Consider the following 26,419-nt stretch of genomic DNA (forward strand, 5'->3'; position numbering starts at 1 on the left):
AAAAAAAAAAAAAAAAAAAAAAAAAAAAAAAAAAAAACTAATGATCACGGGTCATTACAGGAATGCAAATCAAAACCACAATGAGATACCATCTCATGCCAGTTAGAAAAGAGATCATTAAAAAGTCAGGAAACAACAGATGCTGGAGAGGATGTGGAGAAATAGGAATACTCTTACACTGTTGGTGGGAGTGTAAATTAGTTCAACCATTGTGGTATACAATGTGGCGATTCCTCAAGGATCTAGAACCAGAAATACCATTTGACCCAGCAATCCCATTACTGGGTACATACCCAAGGGATTATAAATCAGGCTACTATAAAGACACATACACACGTATGTTTATTGCAGCACTGTTCACAATAGCAAAGAACCAACCCAAATGCTCATCAGTGATAGACTGGATAAAGAAAATGTGACATATATACACCATGGAATACTATGTAGCCATAAAAAAGGATGAGTTCATGTCCTTTGCAGGGACACGGATGAAGCTGGAAACCATCATTCTCAGCAAACTAACACAGGAACAGAAAACCAAACACTGCATTTACTCACTCATAAGTGGGAGTTGAACAATGAGAACACCTGGACACAGGGAGGGGAACATTACACACTGAGGCCTGTCAGGAGGATGGGGGGCTAGGGGAGGGACAGCATTAGGAGAAATACCTGTTGTAGATGACGGGTTGATAGGTGCAGTAAACCACCATGGCACATGTATACCTATGTAACAAACCTGCATGTTCTGCACATGCATCCCAGAACTTAAAGTATAATAATAATGAAAAAGTCATACTTGTCTACAAAAGTTAATTAAATTGCACATAATGGAGCTCAACATCACTGGAAAGAAAATGTGAACTTTAGAGCTGTAGGGTACAAAATATTTCAAAATTATGTTACCAAAGTACAAAACCTCATCAGTAGATGTTTCATAATCTCTATATAAGCATTTTGGAGGCAGTTCGTGATATACTTCTGTTATTCTTATAGATTTCGATGCAAGTTACAGTGATTCCCTAATAACTATGATTAATGGACGGAAATCAAATAGAAATTTTACAAAAGCCTTTTAAAGTAAGGATGGGACTATAGGTTGTATAGATGTGTTTCCTACAAGGATTCATCTACTCCTTTTTGGGAGATGAGCCATTTTCTGCAACTTAGAAGTTACTAAGTCAAGTGTTTTTGACTCCATTGCTTCTGGCTTTCCAGTAAGGCTTCCTGGACATATTTCATTGCTACCTCAAATTGGGTACCTCTCTGGGTCTACATGTCTTATAAAAGTAAGTAGATATAAGTAAGCAAGAAACAAATATTATATGAACAGTAAGAAAATATCGCCTAATTAGGCACACTCTACCAAGTGAAAGCCTTAGTTGGGTTGCTTTATAAACCTTAAATGTCCCTAACAGAGGAAAGCCCAGTACTAAGAAGCACAGGGAGAAAGTCAGGCAGGATTGAATATGAACAGTCTGGATTCTGGCTCTGAGTGGTCTTATTTGTTCTGTAAGCAGTGAATGTCTGTTGTTATTGCTGCCCAGGGTCCACTCCTTTCTCTACTACTAACAACACCTCGATTTCCCCTGGGGTGGTACCCTTTCCACACTTGTGGCTGAGTGCTTTGGATTCTGTCCTTGGCTCCAGAGAAGTTCTGGGACCACGAGTGGCCCCAGGATGGGTGTGGGGTCCAAGCCAGTGGCATCTGTTATGAGACTGCTGTTGAGACTCAGGGAAAAGCAGCCCTCCTTCTCCTGGATTTGTTAAGATGGTAGGATGTAAGCCTAGAGCTGCTACAAACTGTGCCACGAAGAGAAAGCCTGTGAAAAAATGAAGCCAACACAGGGGAAAGTAAAATTGTTTTGGTTTTTGACGAAGTGCATCTGAATTGAGTTTCTGTTTTTCCTAAAGTCTTCTCCCCTTGCATTCACTTTTCAATTCTTTTGAGACTCAGTTTTAAGTCGTCTTGTCCCCAAACAGGGAGAAGCTCCCAAATCCTGTACAAGGGTAAGAATGGCAGTCACAGTAGCTAAGGTAACATTTGTCTTAAGCCAACTGTTTGCACAGAGACCTAACACATCACTGGGAGGCTGGCCATAACTTCCCTTGCTGTCTACCACAGAAGAGACACAGAGTCCCTAGCTGAACATATAAGATGCTTTATAGGTACCCTCTCTGGTCTCAGTTTACATGTTTAGCCTCATCTCAATCTCTTAATCATGTTTCTTGCATGAAAGGCAATGCCCATATCCTTTAAGAATCATTCCTATGTGAGACACAGACATCCTCAGAAGGATGGCGTTACCTGTTCACCTGTTCTTTCCTCTGGCATCTCCAAGACTTTGATTATACTTTCCTTAAGGCGTACGTCAGGTCATTTATAGTTTCTCTGCTTCTATTTCCTTTCCCTCATGATATTTGAGTTCTTCATATCCTTGTTGCTTTTCCTGACCACCAGCCATTTACCTTCCTCTCATCAAAGCACACTGATATTCCTGTGGGGAAACTACCTTCCACATTCTAGGTCCTGTGTTTTGGGTTGGGCTTCAGAGGTGGCTCCAGAGATGGGCCCCGTTCATTACATAGAACATATTATGAGTGTGTTTTTTGGTCCAGGCTGAATGGAAACTGAATAGCAAGTCTCCAGAGAATGATAATGTGGGACATGCTAGAATGGTTACAACCATAAATTTACTTTCATGCAAAATTTTTGACAAAACAAAAACAAACACACAAGCAAAAACTTAAAAAACCCTGCTCCTAACCATATCGAAGTAGAAATGTACATGATGATGAACAAATGCTTTCGGCAGGATTAAAATAACATTTTATTCTAACTTTATTTTCAAATATGTTTCAAAATTCTGAGTTTGGTTGACATGTTCTCAAGTAAAATCTTTTGCCTTACTATCTCTCTGGATCCAAATATAAACAATTTAGGGTGGGGGAAAAGGGGACATTTTGTGCTGAATTTCTTGGAAGCACATGACTGTGTATTCCCAACATTAGTGTCATTAATTTAATATTTTCCCCATCATTTAAAGATTGCCCTCAGTCTGTTGACAACTCTTTCACCATTGAATTTCTCTCCTGGGTGGCATTTAAGCTGTATTTAAAACATACATCTTGTTTACATACACTCTTGAGCCAGAATCTTTGGTTTATAGGAAAGAATTTTGATGATCTCCTTCTTTCCCCACTGAAAAATTACTGAAGTTATACTAATGGCTCCTATGACTGCTTTTGTTGATCTCCTCCAAAGGATTGATATCAAATGCAAAGTTTAGACTGCCTGGCTTTGCTTATGCTATAAACTGAAATATAAACCAAAGAGATTATGGAAATATTCTACATTTAGTCTATGTACTCATATACCTAAACATTCTCTGGTTAAAATTAGGTGTGTAATTTTTTAGAAAAGCTTATTATTTTTAGTAATATTTCATTGAACAATACAGTGTTTTATGCATATATATACATATATGTATATATACATATGTAAATATTTTTTAATCAAATAGTACAATTATAGATTAAAAAACTGAGCCATGAACTATTTTGTTTAGGAAAGAATTAAAATACTGCCCTATCAAATGTCAGCCAAAACTACTGAGAAATTAATAATCTCTTTGTATTTTATGTCCTGTGAACAAAATTATTACCCAATGATTTCAGTTTAATATAGCCAAATAAGATTTTTTAAATCCAAAACTGAATCTAAATTCCTATGTTTGATAATTTCAATGTATTTATTATTCCCAAAAGCACCATAAAACTTTCTCATAATGAAGACAACAAAATTAGCAAGATTTGTCTTCAATAACTAAATATTTTGTGAAAAATTAATTGTATTCTGATGTACTATCTTCATTCATCTCTAACTGTTCTTATGCATTTCCAAGTCCCATAGTAAGTTCAAATTAGCAAAATTAGAGAGATTAAATGTTCTGCAGTGTTTCCTAAATTTCATCTAAGGCAGTCAAAATTTAACTATGAATCCATTTGGAACTCTTTTCTATTTCAATTCATTAAATGGTATTTAAAATTAAAGTATAGAAATAAAATGCTTATAGGATGCTCCATTTAGAAGTTAAACAACAAATTTGTGGTTAACACTGTCTTCTGAGTACAGGAGAGACTCTTTTATAATGATATCCAACAATGTGACTAACTGCCTCCCTGAAATTTAGAATTAGAAACACAAAGGTTAGATGAAGTTAAAGGTCATCCCCTACAGGCAAAGGGGCCAGTTCCCTACCAAGTTTCTAGCAGACCTACTTCCCTAGGGCACATCATAAAAGTAATTTACTGACAACTCACCTTACCAGGGGTCATTTGGGGCCTCAAGTCTTCTGGAATTCACTTTTAAGAAGCATGATTAAGTGGGGACAACTATTGGCCCTAAAGTATTTATGCTGAGAACAAATGTCTGTCAGAATTAAATTCTTTGTGTGTGGTGGTTTCAGACTTAAAAAGGTGTGTACCTGATGAAAAGCACATATATTCTATTCACCAAATTAAATTTCAGAATGCATATTGGTTAATTGATTTATTCATTTTTTTTTTACTCCAGCAATCCAAATAGAGAACACAGTCTAAAAAAAAGGATAATACATTTACCAAAAGTTAGTTATATCCTTTTCATACTTTTCTAGTTCAGTTTATTCCCACCGTGGAGGAAAATGCATTATACTATTTTAAAAAAATGAAGATGCCATTTAAACCCAACAAAGGAAGTTCACTTAAAAAATAAATGACAAGAAAAGCTATTTCCTGATTAAAACAAGTCTCCTGCTTTTATTTTTTGACATAAGATACTGGGTTTAATATTAGGCAGAGATGGCCTTCGCACATTTTTTAAAAATTGCTAGAAGTTAAAATATGTGTTCCTTGGACAAAATTAAAACATTATTTGACACTGTGTGTGGGATATAGCTCTAATCTATACAGTGTATGGAAACGAGGCTGGTACTTTCAATTGCACAGCACACATCTCAGTAATAACAGGGGATGAGGCATACAATTTCAAGGAACACCCACAATGAAAATTATTCTTTCCAAACAGAGAATTGTTTTGGAATAAGTTAGGTTAATTGGCATCATGGGAATTCTCTCAAGGAAACAGAGCCCTGCAATCCTTACATGTGCAAGTAAAATGATCAAGCATTAACCTCTTTCCCTTTTCAATTTTTCACATCTAATTTACTCTATCCACAACAAAATTAACTTCTGTAAATTCAGATGTAGGTAGGAAAGGGGACAGTTCTTTGCCAGCTTAACACACAGCCTGAAAGAATGATTTGTTAGATGAGGTTATTTGCTCATCTACAGGAAAGAAACCCATTATGGATATTTGGGATTATTCTACTTTTGAGAATGAATTACAGGTACTTTATTAGTAAGGTCAATTATTTTACAATTTAAAAAGTTAGAAATTCCCTACAACAAGCTTTAAATTCCCTTATTAGAGGTCTATGTTTTTATATTCCATTATCATTTTAATCCTCTCTGACTTCAAGATACCTGGATTTTGACCTTTTATATGCTAAACCCAAGTATAGTTATGCTTTAAAAAAATCATATTTTCCTCCCTTTACCCCTTTAAATGTGTATTTCCTAGGAGGAACACGTGTGTGTGTGTGTATCATTCAAACAGTCTTTAATTGTGGTTACCATTTTCATGAATTAGCAATTACAACTGGCGTAGAGTGAGCCTTCTTCATTACATTACCACAATTGATATTTTCCTGTAATTTACAACCTTTCACCAGAACCCATGAAATATCCTATGTTGCTAATGTACTGAGTTTCAAAATTTGCACTTTAAAACTATGAGAAAGAAGGTATAAATTTTGGAAACACCATGTGTAAAAATGCTTATGTTTAATAGAAAAAATTTGCAATATTCTTCCAAGTATTGACCCACTGAAAGGTAGAAATGAAAGGAACCTCAGATATTAATTATCCTCTCATTTTACAGGTAAAAATTGAGGTTCCTGTGGTGAAATGACTGGCCTACAGGCACAAAGAACATTCACAGCAGAGCTGGTACTAGAAGTCAGTATTCTACCCTACATCTCCGCTTCCACCCTTGCCTCTCCAAGTCTACTCTCAGCGTGGCCGCTACAGATCATGTTTTTTTTTTTTGTTCGTGTTTTGTTTTTTTTTTTGTTGAGACGGAGTGCTTGCCTCTCCCCAGGCTGCGAGTGCCGAGTGGCCGGATCTCGCAGCTCTACTGCCAAGGATCCGCCTCCCGGGTTGCACGCGCAGGATTCTCCGCTTCGAGGCTCCGCGTGTAGCTGGGACCAGGCACCCACCACCTCGCCGGCTTAGGTTTTTGTATTGTTTTAGTAGAGACGGGTTTCCACCATATTAAGTCATGGGATGGGTCGCTCGATTTCGTGACCTCGTGATCGCCCGTCGTCGGCCTCCCAAAGTGCTGGGATTACAGGCTTGAGCAGCCGCGCCCGGCCTAGATCGTGTTTAAGAAGTTTGGGCCGGGGCCGGGTGCGGTGGCTCACTCCTGCAATCCCAGCACTTTGGGAGGCCGAGGTGGGCCTGAGGTCAGGAATTCAAGACCAGCCTGGTCAATATGATGAAACCCTGTTTCTACTAAAAATACAAAAAATAGCTGGGCGTGGTAGCGGGCCCCTGTAACCCCAGCTACTTGGGAGGCTGAGGCAGGAGAATCGTTTGAACTCGGGAGGCAGAGGTTGTAGTAAGTCGAGATTGCGCCACTGCACTCCAGCATGGGCGACAGAGCAAGACTCCGTCTTAAAAAACTAAATAAATAAAATAAAAAATAAAAAAATAATAAAAAATAAAAAGTTTAAGTCAGATCATATCACTCCAGTTCAAAACTCTCCAATGCTTCCCCATCTCACTCAGTATAGAAGCCAAAGACCGTAGCAGATCCTATACACTTCGTGCTCCCACCAACACACGATGCTCAACTCTGCAATCTTATCTCCTACAACTACTCTCCTCTTCCTTCTCTGAGTTCCAGGCTGGGCTTCTCCCCCACCACTCCAAGTACTGTCCACTTCGAGGTCATGGTATATGTTCACCTTGACCAAGGTTTGAAAATTTACTTCCCTGTTTTCCTGCACATTCAAGACATTATCTTGTCATTAACTGAAACCTGAAACCTCACTACATGTTGAGTTACTGCAGCTTTTAAAATTTTAACCGGAGCAATGATGGTCGTACAGAAAGACGATGCACCTATTGGTCAATGAGGCAAGGTACCCACCCAAACCCTGCATTAGGAGATGCTGACTGGGTTTCTATATTACTCCAAAGGGAAAAAAAATCAAAAGAAAGCAAAGTATGCCCCACAGTTTCTGAGCCTGGACCAGCAAGGAGTCATCCAATGCCTGATCACACGGAACCCTTATCTTTTCCATAATTCTCTTGGAGACTTGAACTACTTTCCATTCCGCAGAATTGTAGAGCAAGAAAGGACCTAAGGTATTATTATTATTATTTGTTTATTTTTAATTAATTAATTAATTAATTAATGTATTTATTTATTTTGCGACGAAGTCTTGCACTGTTGCCCGGGCTGGAGTGCAATGGTGTGATCTCAGCTCACTGCAATCTCTGTCTCCCGGGTTCAAGTGATTCTCCTGCCTCAGCCTCCTGAGTAGCTGGGATTACAGGTGCCCATCACCACGCTCAGCTAATTTTTTGCATTTTTAGTAGAGACAAGGTTTCATTATGTTGGCCAGGCTGGTCTCCAACTCCTGATCTCGTAATCCGCCTGCCTCAGTCTTCCAAAGTTCTGGGATTACAGGCGTGAGCCACCACGCCTGGCTGACCTAAGGTATTATTTAGCCTAGTCCTTTGACTTCATAGATGAGGCCATCACGATCCCAGAAGAGATGATGCCATCACTGTGTGGCAAAACTGATATATGGTCAGCGAGTGAGTGATATGGCGCTGCCATGATTAGTTCTCACACATCCAACTGAGGTGGAATATTACAGGAATGCAACCCATTAGAGATCAAAGGCTCTGACAATTGATGCTGTCACCTAAGTTTTATTCAGTAGTGCCTCCAATAACTAATTCTTCTCAAGGGAAAAAGCTTGCGTAGACATGCCCAGAAGGGTTTTCGGTTTTTGTTTGCCTGTTTGTTTGTTTATTTGCCCAGAAATCTTATATGTATTAACATTTAATCAAAGTCAAAATCTTAAGGAAAATAAAACACTCTCCTTGGACAGGGAGACATTGTCTGTAGTTTGCAATTAAAGCATTTATGCAATTAAAGAACTATGTCTACGACAGGGTAAAGCATTCTGATGCAGCAAGTATAAGATCAGCCCCAGGGTGATGTACACAGACACCTCAGGTGTAAATATATTATTAACGTCATAGAGTCATCTGATCTTCCAAATCCCTGGAGATTTAAACAGAAGCTTTAAAGGTGATACATAGAAAAATCACGGACAGGGTAAGAGAATGAACTATGGGACTTTTTCAACCACGGGTCACAGGCTTGAGTCCAGTCTAGGGTAGTAATTGATAGCTTATGACAGATGTTTGGTGACCTGTGTGTGGAGGGATGTCGGTTCAAGTTTTGTTTCACTTTTCCTGAACATATGTGTTCACAGCCATCCAGAAAGATATTTGCAGTTACGGGAACCTCATCACCATGTCTTTCCTAGAAAGCCTAAGAATCTAATGGGAATTAAATTTCATTATTTCTATCCTCTTACGACTAGAACTTCCCCCCACCCTTTTTCTTTTTTTTGTCCAATCTTAAGCATTTTTTCACTCACACACACAATCCATTTTTTTTCTGAACTCTTTGAAACCGTGGGCTAAGGTTTCTTATCAGTCATGTTTCCCTATCTAGAAAAGCCTGAGGACAGATGCCATTTTATGAAAGTTTGTGATCTGTTTGGATCAAAGTCAGGTTAGAATGAGAGGGTGGTTTAGAAACAGCTTATTAGGACCAAATAGTACGGCAGAAACCATAATTACTCTTGCACCAACCTAAAAGTAAATAATTTAGCTTTTTTTTTTTTTAAAGACACGGTCTCTTCAGTCACCCAGGCTGGAGTGCAGTGGCATGATCTCGACTCATTGCAACCTCCATCTCCTGGATTCAAGCAATTCTACTGCCTCAGCCTCCTGAGTAGCTGGGATTACAGGCATGCACTATTATGCCTGGCTAACTTTTGTATTTTTATTAGAGATGGGGTTTCACTATGTTGGCCAGGCTGATTGAGCACCCCTTACTTCAAGTGATCCACCGGCCTCAGCCTCCCAAAGTGCTGGGATTACAGGTGCAAGTCAATGCAGGGGACCAATTTAGCGAATTTTTTTTTTTTTTTTTTTTTTTGAGACGGAGTCTCACTCTGTCACCAGGCTAGAGTGCTATGGCGTGATCTCGGCTCACTGCAACCTCTGCCTCCTAGGTTCAAGCGATTCTCCTGCCTCAGCCTCCCGAGTAGCTGGGACTACAGGTGCGTACCACCACACCCAGCTAATATAGATAGATAGATAGATAGATAGATAGATAGATAGATAGATAGATAGATTTTTTTTTTAGTAGAGATAGGGTTTCACCATGTTGGTCAGGATGGTCTCAATCTCTTGACCTGCTTGGCCTCCCAGGGTGCTGGGATTACATGTGTGAGCCACCACATCTGGCCAATTTAGCTATTCTTAAAGAGAAAGTCACATTATTCAATATTTGCATGTTTAAAAGAAACACTCTTTCCACAAGAATTTTTGCAGCCATATATAACACTGTAAGGTATTTTTAAATAATGCTTTATTTTTGTGTTAAGCTTCAGTTTACTGGATTTAGTTCTATAATCAGATTAAATTATTTCAACTGCTAGTGATGATGGAATTAGTTTAGATCATATTCATTGGCATTCTCTTTTTTTTGTTACCCTGCTACATAGAGGTATGATAGAGTAATTAGCACATATTTTATCTTAAACTAGTTGATATTTTTAATAGATTTTCTGTAAGTTGAAGTTGAGGACTGAGGAATTGCATAATATTTTAAGTGAGTGAATAGATGAACTTTAAGGTGTATATGACATGTATAGATAGAGTAAAATGGAAATTCTTTAGATAAAGGATTCCAATTTGACTTCCCTTCTGATGGTAATTCCTGAGTGCAACTTTGACCATATGCATTGTCAGCTGGTACCACAAGGTCATGCTGGATAGAAACTTACGTGATTTAGAAAAAACTTTTCTCATAATAACACATTATAAAATGGTCTTGATAAATAGCATCTTATTTTTCAAAACATATTTGACTGAAAGGTCCAAAGATAATTTTAATTTCTAGACAATGATCTAGTTCTTAAAACACTTTGGATTATGTCCTAAGTTCTGGGCACTTTGATTTGTAGTAGTTCAACATAATTATAGACTTTAAAATTAAATATCAGTTGATGACTATTATCAACAAATACCTTAAAACGTATTGTAGAAATTGACAACATATTTGTTGTACATACTTATTGCATATAAATATTATATACTATATAAAATAAATTTATGTATATACTTATATAAGTGCAAAGATGAAAGAAGCCTATTAAAAACCTTATGCTACGTAAACAAACTTCCAAAGTTGGTCATAGAAAGGTAGACACAAACCAAAGAGCAAATTTGCTTAGATATTTCGACTTTATATAAAATATTGAATCAAGGTGATAGAAAGAGGGTCTATTGTAGCCTGAGGTTTCAGAGATAGGTAGTTGGGTCTCTTTCATTTGTATATTCTTTTTTTTTTTTTTTTTTTTTGAGATGGACTCTTGCTCTGTCACCAGGTTGGAGTGCAGTGGCATGATTTCAGCTCACTGCACCCTCTGCCTCCCAGGTTCAAGTGATGCTCCTACCTCAGCCTCCTGAGTAGCTGGGACTACAGGTGTGCACTCCCACACCCAGCTAATTTTTGTATTTTTAGTAGAGACGGGGTTTCACCATATTGGCCAGGATGGTCTTGATCTCTTGACCTCATGATCTGCCGGCCTAGGCCTCCCAAAGTGCTGGGATTACAGGCATGAGCCACTACGAGTGGCCCTACGTATATATTCTTGCACCTGATCTTCTGCACATTTCACTGATAATGTGTACCATCTACTGTTGCTGTTATTTAACTTTAAAATCTTTTAAACTTCTCTCTTCTCTCATTTCATGGCACGTTTTACTGATCTGCTTTTTATTTTTTGAGATGGAATCTGACTCTGTCACCCAGGCTTGAGTGCAGTGGCGTGGCATGATCTCGGCTCACTGCATCCTCCGCTTCCAGGGTTCAAGTGATTCTTCTGCCTCAGCTTCACAAGTAGCTGGGATTATAGGCACCTACCACCACGCCTGGCTAATTTTTATATTTTTAATAGAGGCAGGGTTTCACCATGTCAGCCAGGATGGTCTTGAACTCCCAAAATGCTGGGATTGGAAGTGAGCCACCACAATTCACTTTAGGAGGGACTGTTTCAACCCCAGGATGTATTGCTAGCAGTGGTCACTGGAGCTTGTGAGTCATGCATAGTTTCCTTTCTCCCCTCCTTTTTATGTTAGTATGATAGATGATGGCTAACAGCTTACAAAGCACTTCACATTTATGTGTGATTGTGCATGCAAAATATTAGGTGTGACCTTTTATTGTCTCTATTTAACAGATGAAGAAAGTGAGCCTAGAGAGGCTAAACAACTGGTCCAAGGCCAGACAACCAGTAAGGCTTGGTAGGAACAGTGGTCAGAACCCAGGTGTCTATCTGTGACTCTGGATGCTGGGCTCTCAGCGTCTTCATTGAGCATGCTGACACCAACCATCACCAATCTTGTTTACTTAACATGTTCTGCAGTCTCTCCTCTCATGCAGTGTCACTCATCAGAGGGATACAGCAGCATTTAGCAGTATAGCATCCTGGTTGAGAGCACAGTGTCAGACACACTGCATTTAAAATCTATCTGTGGTACTTGCTAGCTGTGGTATCAGGGCAGTTTCCTTAACATCTGGGCCTCAGTCCCTTCATCTTTGAAAAGGGATATTAACACCTACCTGACAGGGATTCCAGAAGTGATCAATGTAATGACTGTGAAAGTAAGGGCTTAAAAAATGGTGGTTATGATTAATAAGAGAGAAGAAGGGAGTTTCTGCTAACATCATGGCTTGCTTGAAGACTACAGTATTAAACTTTATTGTATACTTGACATTTGCTAAGAGAATAGATTTCTAAAGTGTTCTCATCACACACACACACACACACACACACACACAGACATGCACACACACACTACTGTAGTATCAGGAAACAATCAGTTATTTTTAAAAGGAAATTCTGTACCAAAGGGAATTCTATGCCATTTAGAGATAGTTTTGTGATGTTTGATATTTTCTTTTTTGAGGTAATACAGCCACTGGAAAACAATGATAACTGATATCACCAATAGATTTTCTTTTTTTTCCTAGTCAGAGATGGTCTCTAGAAGATGGTAGATATCTCACTTAGAGAGATGCCCTTTAAAGATGGCAAACTTGGCCGGGCACGGTGGCTCTCACGCCTGCTAATCCCAGCACTTGGGAGACCAAGGCGGGCAGATCACGAGATCAGGAGGATCGAGATCATCCTGGCTAACCACAGTGAAACCCCCGTCGTCTACGTAAAAATACAAAAAATTAGCCGGCGTGGTTGGCGGGAGCCTGTAGTCCAGCCACTCGGGAGGCTGAGGCAGCGAGAGAATGCGTGAACCTGGGACGGCGGAGCTGCAAGTGAGCCAAGATCGCGCCACTGCACTCGGCCTGGCGAAGAGAGCGAGATTCCGTCTGCAAAAAAAAAAAAAAAAAAAAAAAAAAAAAAAAAAAAAAAAAAAAAAAAAGCATGGCTTTTTTCTAGGGTCCAGATTTCTTGGTTTTTTCATTTGTTTTAAGTGATTATCATGAAATTTCTCAGATTTATAGCTTCTATTTTCTTTGCCCTTCAAATCTTAGGTAAATATAAAGATATTAATGTAAAAATTTTCCTCACCTCTTCTGTAACTGACGGGACCTAAAATTTAAGAGAAGGCATGGCTTTCTTTACTCAACTGGAGAAACGTTGCATCTGCCACGCCAGTTTCTCCTTCAGTAAAAAATATGATGGAAAGTAATCTATAGATTAAACTGCCTTAAACTGGCATAACCACATAAATGCTCATTTATACTTATTAATAGGTTTTATCAATAGAATAGCAATTTCAAAAATAATTAAAGAATACCAGGAGCAAAAACTAACTCAACCAAATGGAAAATTACACTGAGGTTATTTCACATTATTAAGGGACTTTTGGCTTTATGAAAATAATTTTCTTTGTGGGCATTTATACATTTAAAATGAGATTAAACTTACATAAAATTGAAAATGATATTTTCACAGAGTACAGAGCATTATAATATAAAGGATCAGCAACACTTAATAAAATAAAAATAGTTGGATTCAAAGCCATGTTATTACTACCTTGATATTAGAAATAACTGCAGTCAAAAACTTTATTACAAGAAGCCAAGCGTGGTGGAATCCTAGCATTTTGGGAGGCCGAGACAGGTGTATCACTTGAGTCTGGGAGTTCAAGACCAGCCTGGGCAACATGAGGAAACCCCGTCTCTACTAAAAATACAAAAATTAGCTAGGCATGGTGGCACATGCCTGTAATCCCAGCTACTCAGAAGGCTGAGGCAGGAGAATCTCTTGAACCTAGGAGGTTACAGTGAGCCGAGATCACACCACTGTACTCCAGCCTGGGCAACAGAGCAAGACTCTGTCCCAAAAAATAAACAAACACACACAAAAAAAACCAAATAAAAGCATCTTTATTTGTAATTTGCATTTTGTTTATATTTTTACATGACATAAATGGTTTGTAACTAGAATTTTAAACTATAAAAAAAAGAAGTTGCCTAAAAATTTGTATTTTGGGGAAGACAATTTCTACCACTTTTTGACTGAGTTTATTTATTGTTTATTTCCACCACTATAGCAACTCTCTTTTAGATGAGGCGTAATAACTTCTGACCAGTAATCTGATTAAGTCAAAAGTTCAAAATGTCATTCAGTATACAAAATGTGCCACAATGGTGATTCTTCTATTGTAATGTTTAACAAATATAATCTGTTGCTTTCTTTCTATTAATACAGACTTTATTCTAACCTAACGTATATTTAAAAGCAGAGTTCTCAGCAGTTTTTCTGGGGAAGCATTTGTTACATGATGTAATAATCACCATATGTGTATGTGTGTATAATGTGTATGCATGGTGTGTTACCAATACTACTTTTGAAAAATAAATTGCTTCTCAATCTGCTTTGACTCATTTCACTCAAGCAAAAACACACTAATGCTTCATGGGTTACCTTAAGGTTGCAAGTCAAAGAAAAAAATGTAAAAATTCAGGTTTGACAAAGTTCAGAGAAATGGAACATCAGCCTCCATGGTTGATGAGGACTTAGATTTCACTAAATTTTTGATACTCATTATTATGTTTGTGGTTTACAAGCCTGTGAAACCAGAGGCTGCCCCATCAGGGCTTGCCCTGGTGGACCCTGCATCCTCCTCCACATGCTCCTGTGACTCCCGGGCACCGGGACTGCTGTCTCTCAAGAGCTCCACCTCAATTGGCTCAGTCACCCGGACAATTAGCAGCTTTCAGCCTCATGTCCTCTCCTCCCCTGGCAAAAGGACTGCTTCTAAAAGCATCTTTTGAAATGAGGATCCAAGTAGATAGAGAGGGACAGGAGTCCAGTGACACTTGTTCCAATGATAGACAAGCCTTTCAGCTGTGTCTGCTGTGTGCTGCCAGCCGAGGGCTGTTGAGGGTGTGAACCTCTTTGTCCTCTGACCACTCGCAAGAACTAAGTGGCAGAGAATGGTGTTTGCTAGTTTCCTTGAGGGGCCACCCTGTCAAGTGACAGGTGCGGGCATGTCCTTCCTTTAACACATATGCAAAGCTAAGGCTGACTCTCCCATTCCTGGCAGCCAGGGGCACTTTGGTGAAATTACACTAGAGTATCTTCTGGTGGCCTTGTCACTTTTAACAAGGGTTTACAAATATAATCACAATCCACATGTTTTAAGAACAAGAATAATAGCAATTTCACCAACTAGCTGAGCACCAGATTCCAAAATGGAATAAAAACAGAAAAAGATTAATGGGTAAAGCCATTTCCCAGTTAGAATTAACTTGAGATTTTTAAATACCATTTTTTTCAAATGGTATTTCATATGCTTTATATCAAGCATCTTATATGCTGCCAGAATTAACCCAATTCCTCACTCAAATTGGATAAGTAATATATATAAACTAAGTAAATGAGAAAAGGTACAGGGCAAATGACAACTGGTGTCCAACCACCTGCTCTTAGTTGTTAAGTCAGGAATAGGACTTGGGTGTAGGCTTGGCAGAGAAAATATGTCTCATTCAATGTGTAACTGACCCAGAAGTTTGGCTCAGTCTCTATCAGTGGTTTTCAAATTGGTTACATGTCGAGATTACCTGGGAAAGCTTTAAAAACATATTGATGCCTGGGTACCAACCCCAGATATTCTGACTGACTATTTTGGGGTACAAGAAGTTGGTTTTTTGCTTTTTCTTTCTTTTTTTTTTTTTTTTTTTTTTTTTTTGAAATGTAGTCTCGCTCCATTGCCCAGGCTGGAGTGCAGTGGCATGATCTTGGCTCACTGCAACCTCCGCCTCCCAGGTTCAAGTGATTCTCCTGCCTCAGCCTCTGAAGTAGCTGGGACTACAGGCACATGCTACCATGCCCGGCTATTTTTTTTTTTTTTTTTGTAATTTTATTAAAGACATGGTTTCACCATATTGGCCAGGTTGGTCTGGAACTTTTGACCTCAACTAATCCTCCTGCCTTGGCATCCCAAAGTGTTGGAATTACAGGCATGAGACAGCGCACCCAGCTTGGCTATAAGAATTTTTGAAAGCTTCTGGGTGATTGTACTGTGAAGCCATTCTTGAGAGCCATTAGTCTATCACTGCCAAGGACTTTGCACAGACAAAGCTGGTTCTAGTACTTGCCAGAAGCTCTGAATTCAGAGCTCAGATACAAGCTCAATTTAAAGATTTCAAATCACCCAGTATCTTAAAGAAGTGTTTCTTTCGGGAGATAGTAAAATTTTTGTAATTTTTGCCCTTTGGAATAAAACGATAACAACAGAATAACAATGCTGCATGGGCACATGCACACACACAGCCACACACACAATGAAAGTTTTAAAGTTTGTTCATCAGTTTGACACGTGGCCCATTCTTCACAGTGCCAGTATTAGCGATTGACTTGTACAGTGCACTGTCATCAAAGACCTATCAAATCACTACATATTTTAAAAACATATTTCTGACTTACTCTTTAATCTCAATGCCACAACTCTTTTTTCTATAGCAAAAAGAAGTTAATTCTTTAGCTTGTGCTTTGCATTTTTTGCAGATTAACTTTTCCTTTGTGAATATAGATAGTTTAGCCCCAAGGGTACTACAATCTCCTACAATTTACGCAGCACCATCTTGGTGTTTAAAAACAAGACATCATCTTTTTAGCTTCAGTCAGGACCCATTTAGGAAGAGTTGTCCAAGTTCCCTTATGATTGGCTCTTGGCTGATGGCATCCCTCTGAAGCAGTTATAAGAATCAGGATTGGTAGAGGTTTAAAGAGATAAGCAAGTCCAACTGTTCGCCACAAAAAGGTCAGCCTTTACCATGTGACAGAAATCACTCCCAATTAATTTACATTAGCAGACAAAGAATGCCAGATTTTTTTTTATAGCCAGCAATATAGTTTAGAAACTTTTATAATCAGAAATTCCTCCTTATGTCTGACTTAACATATTCCTCTTGGTCATCAATTAATGTAATCGTGAAGGGGTTCTGCACTGTGGTGTTTATTATTCTCAATTTCAAACATGTGGAGGCTGGGTTTAGTATGTATTACCCATTCTGTGATTTGTGTATTGCAATTAATACTTCAGTCTGTTAAACAGCTTTATGCCCTCTCTTAGGATTTTAAAACTGAAAAAATAGAGAAGAGTTGATATGTATAATAATTTATGAAAATTCATAAAGTATAAGCATTACTTATGCAAAATGATTATTGACAAACACAGAATCCTGTCATAAATATATGATAACTTTCATATATTAAAGAAGCCAAAAATAGCTGTGAAAACTCTTTTACATTACAAGTATCTGCGGGGCAACCACCAAAATCAGTGCTATGATCAACTCATAAATGTGATGGCATCTGCCCCCTCATACTGACAGCGGCCTTGTTTAACTCTTCCAATCAGAGAGTTCCATAGACACTGAGATAAAGGCCACCTGCAGCATAACCTGATTTAAGTAAGAAGGATGTGATCTCATTACTCACTATACACACTCTGATATCCATGTGATATATTCCTATCTTGTGGGTATAACTAGTGCTAAAACACCAAAGGAATTTAAAATATTGCACCTTAAAATATGTCATATCAGTCGCTAGAATAATAGATTTTGAAGTATATTTTAGGCCCCAGAAACTCGGGAGCTCTTCTGGAAAAGGAGGTCCAAATTCTGCAAGTTTTCTTGCAAATTTGGCCAAGTTCTGCAGAATTCCTAGAAGACTGCCAAACACACATACTCAGAACCGAGGCACTGTTATATCCTTGCTTGTACAATTTTATTGCATGATGAAACATCTCCATGTCAGAGCTGAATATTCTAATGAATCATCAGCTATCCCTATGAAGGGTATAAATTGAAATAGGGATGCTGAAGGAACACTGATTTAAAAGGCAGTCAAATTGAGGTAGAAACAAGAACATCAGTTCTTGTTATAAAACCATTTTCCAGTATTCTGAGCCCTCCTTACATCTACATTATATCATACATATCTTTTAATACCAACATTTTACTCAAAGCACATTTGAAAACTATTGTTAATATTAATATTCTCTCAAATAATTACTATTATTCTCAAATATCTGAAAATATTTTTAAAGCAAATTGGCAATAAGTATGACGGTTATAATCTTCAACTCAGTAATGCCCTTCCTGTGAGTGAATATTAAGGAAGTCATCCATGACCAGATTAAGTAAAAAGTATACGAATAATAAATAACATTATTTACAATGGTAAAAAGTAAAGACTGGAGTCATCTTAACTCTCACACAATAAGAAAATGAAATAGAGAGCAGGACTATATCTGTATTTTTCCTGACTTGTTTCTTCTGATTTGGGTCTTCTTACCACTGAGTACAGCACAACAAAATAAGAAAGAGCTCATTTCTATGTGAATAGAAGACCATAAATCCTCCTTTAGGTTTTTTTTTCAGTTAAGAAATGAAAAGGATAACCAGTTCTTCCCAAATCATATTGTTACTTTGTTCCACTCTAAAATAGGCATGAGCTATTAAACATGTCTTAATTTTAGAATGTCATAATTTGCTTTATAGTTTAGTACTGCTAATGTACTGTGTTGCTCTTGTGAAACAAACTTGACAATAATTTTGTTTACATACCTAGGTTATTTAACATGAGAATTCAAATTAGAGAAGTGAAAAAGAGGGCAATATATGTTACATAGATGGCTAATTATAGAAATATTTGACTTACCTGTAAAAACATTGTACAAGGAAGTCATAGTATAAGTAGTATTTTTTATGAGACGGACTCAAAAACAGAGATGGTGAAAGAATGATTTGCAATTGCCAAAATAACCAAAAGACCTCTTTGTTTCTACTAGCAAATGCTGATGTACAATCCTGTGCTATGCCCATTAAACAATATTTAAACAATACTTTATAAAGCCAAAGATTCCTTTAAATGTGTCAATTACATAGGGAAAGCATGTCAGATATCAATTCGATTGCATTGCACAATAGTCAACAAATAACAGAAATTTAATGTCACTGTCCTAATTCAGGTGCCGTAATTATTGTTTCCTTATGTTGTCGCCTTATTTTCTCCTGCAAGATTCTTTCTTTTATTACAAAGAAATACCTTCAGTGAGGAAGGTAACACTAAAATAAAATTAACATAGCCAGCACAAAAATAAATAAAATTTAAAAAGCCAACCTTTATTCCACTTTGAACAAGTTTGTGAATGTCCAAATAAGGCTCCTTGAAAATTTCTCCTTCAGGGGTAAGTATCTTCACATAACCTTCTTTTTCCAGAATGAAGAGACGGTGCGAGCCATCCCCACTATGCAGGGCACCAACGGGCTGCCGCAGCCCACTCACAACCTCCTGAATACAGAAGCAGTTGTGTTTGTGCTTTCTAAACAAATTAAAGAAAACCAGTAAGCTTTTCTTGAGATGAAGGAGATAAGGGATGCACTTGGCATCCTTTTCAAACTCTATTTTAGGAATCATGGTTTTGAGAACCATGAAGTGCTGCTAACCCAAGGGTCACAATATAATTCTTTTAAGTGGTCTTTTAAATTCTTTCAATGGCAAACAACAAAATAGCCTTCTATCAGAAAGTAAAATAAGAGAATCAAAACATGTATATATTTTCAAATGTCATAATCTCATTTTTTCATCTTTCAGTGACTATAATTAAAATTAGTTTTACTCACAATAAATAAACTTTATGGAAGGCATGTAGAGAGAAAGTTCTAAGATCTATTTAGAAAAATCTGATTTGCCAATAGTAATTGAGCTGAACATTTTCACAGTGCCATAGGCTAACAACAATCATAAGATTCAGGCTTAAAACTATACCCATAAAATTCACATGAGTCATAGAGAAGCCAAGCTCATAATATAAGATTAGTAGTCTAAGTATTAAAAGCATTTAAGCTAGAATTTTAGAGAAACAAACTACCACAAAGAAAAAAATAAAGCATCTGGAGGATATAGATGCTGAACATAAGCACAGACAGTTGATTCACTGTCAAAACCACAAGATTTGTCAGTTGGGTTTTTTTTAAAGATTAAAGAGCATTTATCTTTATGAACCTGCTGATCTCTTCCACTTTGTCATATTCTTCCATCTGGTCCAAGTAATTAGATGCTGGTCCTCTGACTTGTTTTCTTGGAAAATCTGGAAAGCACAACCCACCATCTTTTCTTGCATAGTAAAAGCAAAACTCATCCGCAGTTGTTTGAAGGAAACCTTTAAAAAATATAAAATACTCATTAGAAACACTTAGTGTCATAGTAAAACCACCTTATTTGAAAGATATAAGATGAGGAAAACAATTTTTAGAAACTAGATGGATATTTTAGGAAGAACCTAGACTGAAATAAAAACACTCCCGTAATCCCAGCACTTTGTGAGGCTGAGGCGGGTGGATCATCTGAGGTCAGTAGTTTGAGACCAGCCTGGCCAATATGGTGAAACCCCGTCTCTACTAAAAATATAAAAATTAGCTGGGCATAGTGGCATGCACCTATACTCCCAGCTATTCGGGAGGCTGAGGCAGGAGAATCACTTGAACCGGGAGGTAGAGGTTGGAGTAAACTGAGATAATGCCACTGCACTCTAGCTTGGGCCACAGAGTGAGACACAATCCTAAAAAATAAATAAATAAATAAATACTAAATCAAAAGAAAGAAAAAAATCAGGGATTGGGATTCCTATTTGTGTTTTAAACTAAATTTAAAAATTGTGGTAAAAGTGAAATAATATTGTATTGGGTATTAAAAGGCTCCTTTGAGGTACAAATAAGATAAACTCAGCATTTATCTTGCTATTACATTGATGTCTTTTCAAGATTCTCTAGCTACTGTATGTTGTACCTGTGAGCTTATCTCATCATCAGCATTTAGCATTTTTTCCTACAATACTAAATAACTTCCTCAGATGAACAAGCAAGAATCAAGAAGGAGACAGGCCATCAGGTGCCAATTTTGGTCATTTTACAAGTCTTAGTGTATTGTCACTTACGTAAGATTAAATAATAAATCTGATGAATAACACAAGGTCATTATATACTATAATAAACAACTGACGCACTGTGTAATGATCAAGCAATGAATTGATGCTTATAACAGAACCTCCATATTCAAATATGTAAGTGCCTTTTTCCTGCACTTCACTTATAGGAGATAATGATTAATTTGTAATAGAAAAATTATATTTACAATATTCCTTCAATCGTCTCAAGCAGAAAAGCTGACATATCAACAAGTCAAAACAAAAATAACAACAGAGTTACTTAATAGGATCTAAAAGAAAGATGTTTTTTCTTTTCTTACACATTAAATATTTTATTATATAAAGACAGCTATCTTTGGATATGAAAGAAAAGAACTTTATGGCAAAAAAGTTTTGATATTACCTTTACAATTTGAATTAATAAGGTGTTACCTTTCTGAGACATATTAGAAAGACTCACTTCCACATTCTAATGATTTCTGCTCTCAAAATATGATGGTGCTACCAGAGTCAGCCTTATATGTGGAACTAAATTGTTGCTTCTGGTCTTATACTTTATATCATATATCTAAAGTTTTATTTTGTATAACAAATTAGATTTTCATACCTCATCAATTTTGTGATAAACATACTGAATAGCTCAGTAGAAATTTAGGAGTTGTATAAGAAATTCAGATTTAGCAAGGATTTCTAAGAATTTGGAATCAGCCAAGTGAGACTCATCAATGGTGCATAAAAGACACCACAAGTTTACTTTCCGTGTGCTTGACCTAGGACCCCTCAAACCTAAAACTTATCTTTGAAAGTGAAGGTCCCAAATGGTTGTAAAGCTTGAGGTACATTTTGACCTAACTTTTGAGTGAAATGTCTCACCCTGAACTTTCTGAGAGAGACTCTTCACTGCCAATTTCTGACTAGGCTATTGGAAAGGATCTTGTCTTGGCAACCAGGCAAGTAAGAGCAGATGTCCTTGGGAGTGCGTGTGTGTGTGTGTGTGTGTGTGTATGTGTGTGTGTGCATGCGGTGGGGGGCACAGAGAAAAAGAGGCAAGCAGCTGGGAAGTGCTCCATAGGAGGGGCAAGGCAATCAGAAAGTTATCTTTCTTTGAAAAAAATTCAAGGATTAGAAACTGGGGAGAGGAATGAAGGCCATAGAAGCATTTACTCATCTGTAGCAAGTCACTATTTGCAAAAGATAACTTTTCCCCTCCCTTCTTAAATGGGTAAGCATTCAGATGAAAACTGCCTAATAGTGTTAAACAAGTCTCTTACAGGTAAAAAGAAAAAAAAAAAAAAACTAAATTGTTAAATCAAATTCTTTGCACAGTTTTGGGTTAGATCTTGTTTTGGAAATATTTACCACCAGGCAACAAAATCTCCATGCCTATATTATGCATGCAGGAAGACTGTCATACTATGGTCATATTTATAACTGGATATGTGAGTGAGAAATATAGTTTTAATGTGATGTTTGCCAGAAGGGTCACAGAAAAATTTCAAAATGCAATTCAAAAGAAATGTCAAGCTTGCTTATAAAACATGTGTATTTCAGCATTACTGTCTACTAACCAATACCATCTTAAGGGGAAATTAATTAACAATGCTGGTGGTCGATTCCAATTTAAATGGAATTAGTAACTGGGACAAACACGAGGAAATGAGAAGTCATTTTCAAACGAAATATCTAAAGATTAATGAATACATATTCATAAACTTGGTGGCTCCAGAGGTATGATGCCTGCTTAGCAAATTAAGAAAAAATACAGACAATAAATTTACTCCAAACTTCTTATGTAATTTAGACAAATTGAATAACCTAAGTGTGAAAACCAGTTCAGAAGATTTCACTTAAACACATGGGCATGTTTTTTTTTTTTTTTTTTTTTTTACAATCATGTAATTTTATTTGAATTTAAGTAACTAACACTTTTATTAATATTTTACCTTAAATGACCCGATTCTGCAGTGAACAATGATGAGTAGGGAGATATATTTTAACATTTATTGCCAGGGTTCCCTTTTGTTTGGCATTTTACTGAAAGCGCATGTTTAGCTCACTCAGGATCATCATAATATGGTCAGGTCTACTAATAATGAACAAACACTGAATATTCCAGCAGCTGTATTTTTTAAAGTTCTGATCATTTATTAACTATCTTGGACCTGTAAATATCTCCTGGATAGTGAGCCTCGTTGTGCTATACCACAAAGCACCCTATGAATACTGACGTATAAAATAAATGCTTCCTTGGAGTATTCTGAGTTCTCCCTTTTCTCTCAGCATGTATTCCAGGGAAAAGTTATTTTTCCTCATTGTAAGTGATGCTCATCATGATAAGGAAAAAAAAAAAAAGAGTCACGGACTCTTCAGGAGTAAGACTTACTCATGAACATATCCTAACAGAAGTGGTGGATTTTGATATATCCATGTATTTATTCCTTCTGGTTTACTCCCCTTGGGACTAAGAAGACACATGCGTAAGCTAACTGACCAGGGTTAGGAATGGCTATGGACTAGAAAAATTCAGTTGAATCAAACCCTTGACCTTGGCCTTCTTAGCAACAGGATTAAACCAGTTCAACTAATTGTGTGCAGACATTTCACACTGCAATAACCTACTGCTGAGAAGATGAGGTCGAAGAGTGATAAAAATCATTATGATCACAGATATAGAGGAAGAAGCAAGGCCAATAGATGTCCATTAGATATGCTTCCCATAGAGTATGTTATGCCTTCTTTTAGTGATTAGCAAAGTAGCTACCCTGCTCAGTTAAGCAGAAGGAAAGACCCGAGGAGATGAGCAGAGAGTTTTTGGCAATTTTAGAAGTTTTGAGAATTTACTTCCCTAAGTGAATTCACAACTGGAAAATATTATGATTAATAAAACTCTAGTATATACTCACTATACTGATTTGTAATATCTTTTCCCATTTTTGGAAAAATAAGCAGACTATGACTACTTCTTAATTAAGCATTCTAGGAAGTAGCTATCTTGTAGGTATATGAATATTCTAAAGTGACTGTGCTTTCTTAAAGCCGTGGAGTCAAAGCAAATCGTTAGGTCATTTATATATAAATTTCTTCATGTATTGGGCGATAGGGAAAAAATGAAGATGTCTCTGGAATTATTTTTTCTCTCCCAATTCTTTCAGCATTTGTCTTATTTTAGCAAAATACATCCCTCGGGGTACCTTCCTCTTCAAGTTCTTGTTATGTAGAAAGATGAAGCTATTAATGAGGATAGTCAAAAATATGTTGATTAGTTTCTTCTAAAAAAGAATCACAATGTAGCTGTTTTCCAACACTTTGAACTTCAGAGGAAAGTGAACCATATCATTAAATCAACTTAAGGGAAAACTATTAAAATTTGCTTTTATAGTAATTTCCAAAAAATCTGTGTTCCACAGTTGTGAACACACTTCTTTGCTGGAAGCAGGGGCTGGGAAGGGTGGGGATTAGCATCTTATTTATTGTACCTTAGGAAGTGGTAACCTACATGCCAAGGATCCATCCAGGCAACAAATCAATTAGCATAAGTAATGCAAAGAGTGTGTTATTATAGCTCACTTTTGGGGCAAGTATTGAGAATGATCATTAGCATTTGATGTACGCAGGGGCAGCCCCCTCTGCTTGTGGGTAAAGCCTTCCATATTCTCTGGAAAGCACCCTTGCTGCTCTGTCCACCTCTAGAGTGGAGCTTTCATCTGGTTATCTTTCAAAGCAGCCTGGGTGGCCACCAAAAGCACTTGACATCTTGATGCACTTCAGCAGTTTTACATATATACAAACTTTGTAGAAAAATAAATTTGTCATTCGTCACCACATATGTTGATCTGGGGAGTGAGGTGCTTGCAGTTCTGGCTCTGAGCTGTTTGCTGTGCTCTCTCTTTCAGTGGATATTACTTTTATTTTATTGTTGTTTGAAGCTAAAATTACTTCAAATATATAAAGACCCCCACAGTTAAGTCCCCAAATCTAGCATGTTGTATTTATCTAAAGTAGATAATGGTAAACAAAAATGCTTAGTGTTGATATCACTTTCAATTTATAGTCCTAAAGGCAAATGTTCAAGACTTGAAGTTTCCAGCAAACATATATGGTATCTAATCTGTTATCACTTCTTTGTAGGCCATCTAGGCAACCGTGACCTATTCTGCTTTGCTCTGGGGAATGTGATAAAGAGGAAGAAACAGCTGCTTGAGAAAAGGCTTAGAAACATGGCTGTGGTTTATGAAAACAATAATAATATTTTCATATTGAATGGGTTTAGACATATGTTATGCTATATTCAAGGAAGCAAGCAACCCAAGTCAAAATATTTTATAAGGTTATTAAGAGAGCTATATTAAAAATACAAAATCTACACTTTCCTGGGTCAGAGAAAAAAGTAAAATGTACATAGCACTTAAAAAAATTCTCTCAGTGCATTCTACAGTTCTTAAAGCTTGTCTTTTCCTTAAGTACTGCTTAATCTTCAGTAGATTTGTATGCGACTTTGCCTAACTAAACAGAATGTCTCACTAAATTATTTTTTTCCTCTGTGTTGAGTCTTCCAACTAAAGCAACAGCAACAAAAGTTTACAAATTTTTGATGATAAAAGTTAATTAATGAATATATATGCTTATTGGAGTCCAAACTACAACAGTGACTAGACATGTTCATGACACTATGTGCATGAGAACGTCTCCTATCACCTTCTCATTGTATAACTTTGAGCAAGGGGTTTGACTTCTCCCAAGGCTCAGATTTTCTCATCTGTCAATTGGAGAAGACTCCACTGTTTCTACCTCCCTTACAGGGGTTTTGAGGAGAAAATTTGTCATTTTATGTGAAAGTGCTTTGTAAGATATTACTTTTTTGGATTGCTAATCATATTTTGTTTAAGGATCTATCTTACAAGTCAGTGGACATTCTCCAGTTATGTATCAGCTGTGTAGAAGAAGATGCTGCCTTGATATTGATGCTGATGAGTAAAGAAGGCACCAACGAGGAATTTGGATTGAGAATACAACGTGTATAAAGATTACTACCTGTATTATCAGCTTAACAAGAAATATATAATAAGTCGACAAAACCAATTATACTATTTGCAGACTGAAATTACAATATTCCCTTTAGAGGCAATAAAAGTTATAAATTTGGAAATGTTAATTATGAGGTAAAATAGGTAATTTTAAAGACAAGATAAATTTTACAAGTCTTATAAATAAGCATTTAAGCACAGGTATCTTACAAGGATATTGTGCAGTGGTTTATTTTACTTATGCATTTTTTTTTCTTACCTGGAATATGGCCTCGGCAAGTGTAAAAGAATTCTTTGCAATAGTCTTTGCAGAGCAGAGGAAGTACTAGGTCTCTTTCCAAGACTTCTCTCTCAGGTGAGTGGAACAGGCTTTGAGAATGTGGAGAGCAAAGTGCACATTTGATTTCCTCCAGTAACTTCCCACATTCTGTGTTGTTGGTAACAGAAAATATCTGAAAGTCATAAATCAGAAACAAATAATTTTTTTAGTTAGGTGAAGTTAG

At 37.1% G+C, this 26,419-nt stretch overlaps 1 protein-coding gene across 2 annotated transcripts in view; it reads right to left on the reverse strand.

Moving 5' to 3' along the window:
* Positions 1-26,419, reverse strand: part of HHIP (hedgehog interacting protein) — a 97,329-nt gene that overhangs the window by 64,362 nt on the left and 6,548 nt on the right. For both annotated transcript variants that reach the window (XM_017861843.1, XM_017861842.1), the window contains exons 2-4: positions 26,176-26,368; positions 19,971-20,127; positions 19,086-19,287 (exon numbers count right to left, since the gene is read on the reverse strand). In XM_017861843.1, the coding sequence (XP_017717332.1) occupies positions 19,086-19,287; positions 19,971-20,127; positions 26,176-26,368 (552 nt within the window). The remainder of the gene's footprint in view (positions 1-19,085; positions 19,288-19,970; positions 20,128-26,175; positions 26,369-26,419) is intronic.

This window comes from Rhinopithecus bieti, unplaced genomic scaffold, assembly GCF_001698545.2.
Source record: "Rhinopithecus bieti isolate Rb0 unplaced genomic scaffold, ASM169854v2 scaffold_62780, whole genome shotgun sequence".
Classification (NCBI taxonomy): Eukaryota; Metazoa; Chordata; class Mammalia; order Primates; family Cercopithecidae; genus Rhinopithecus; species Rhinopithecus bieti.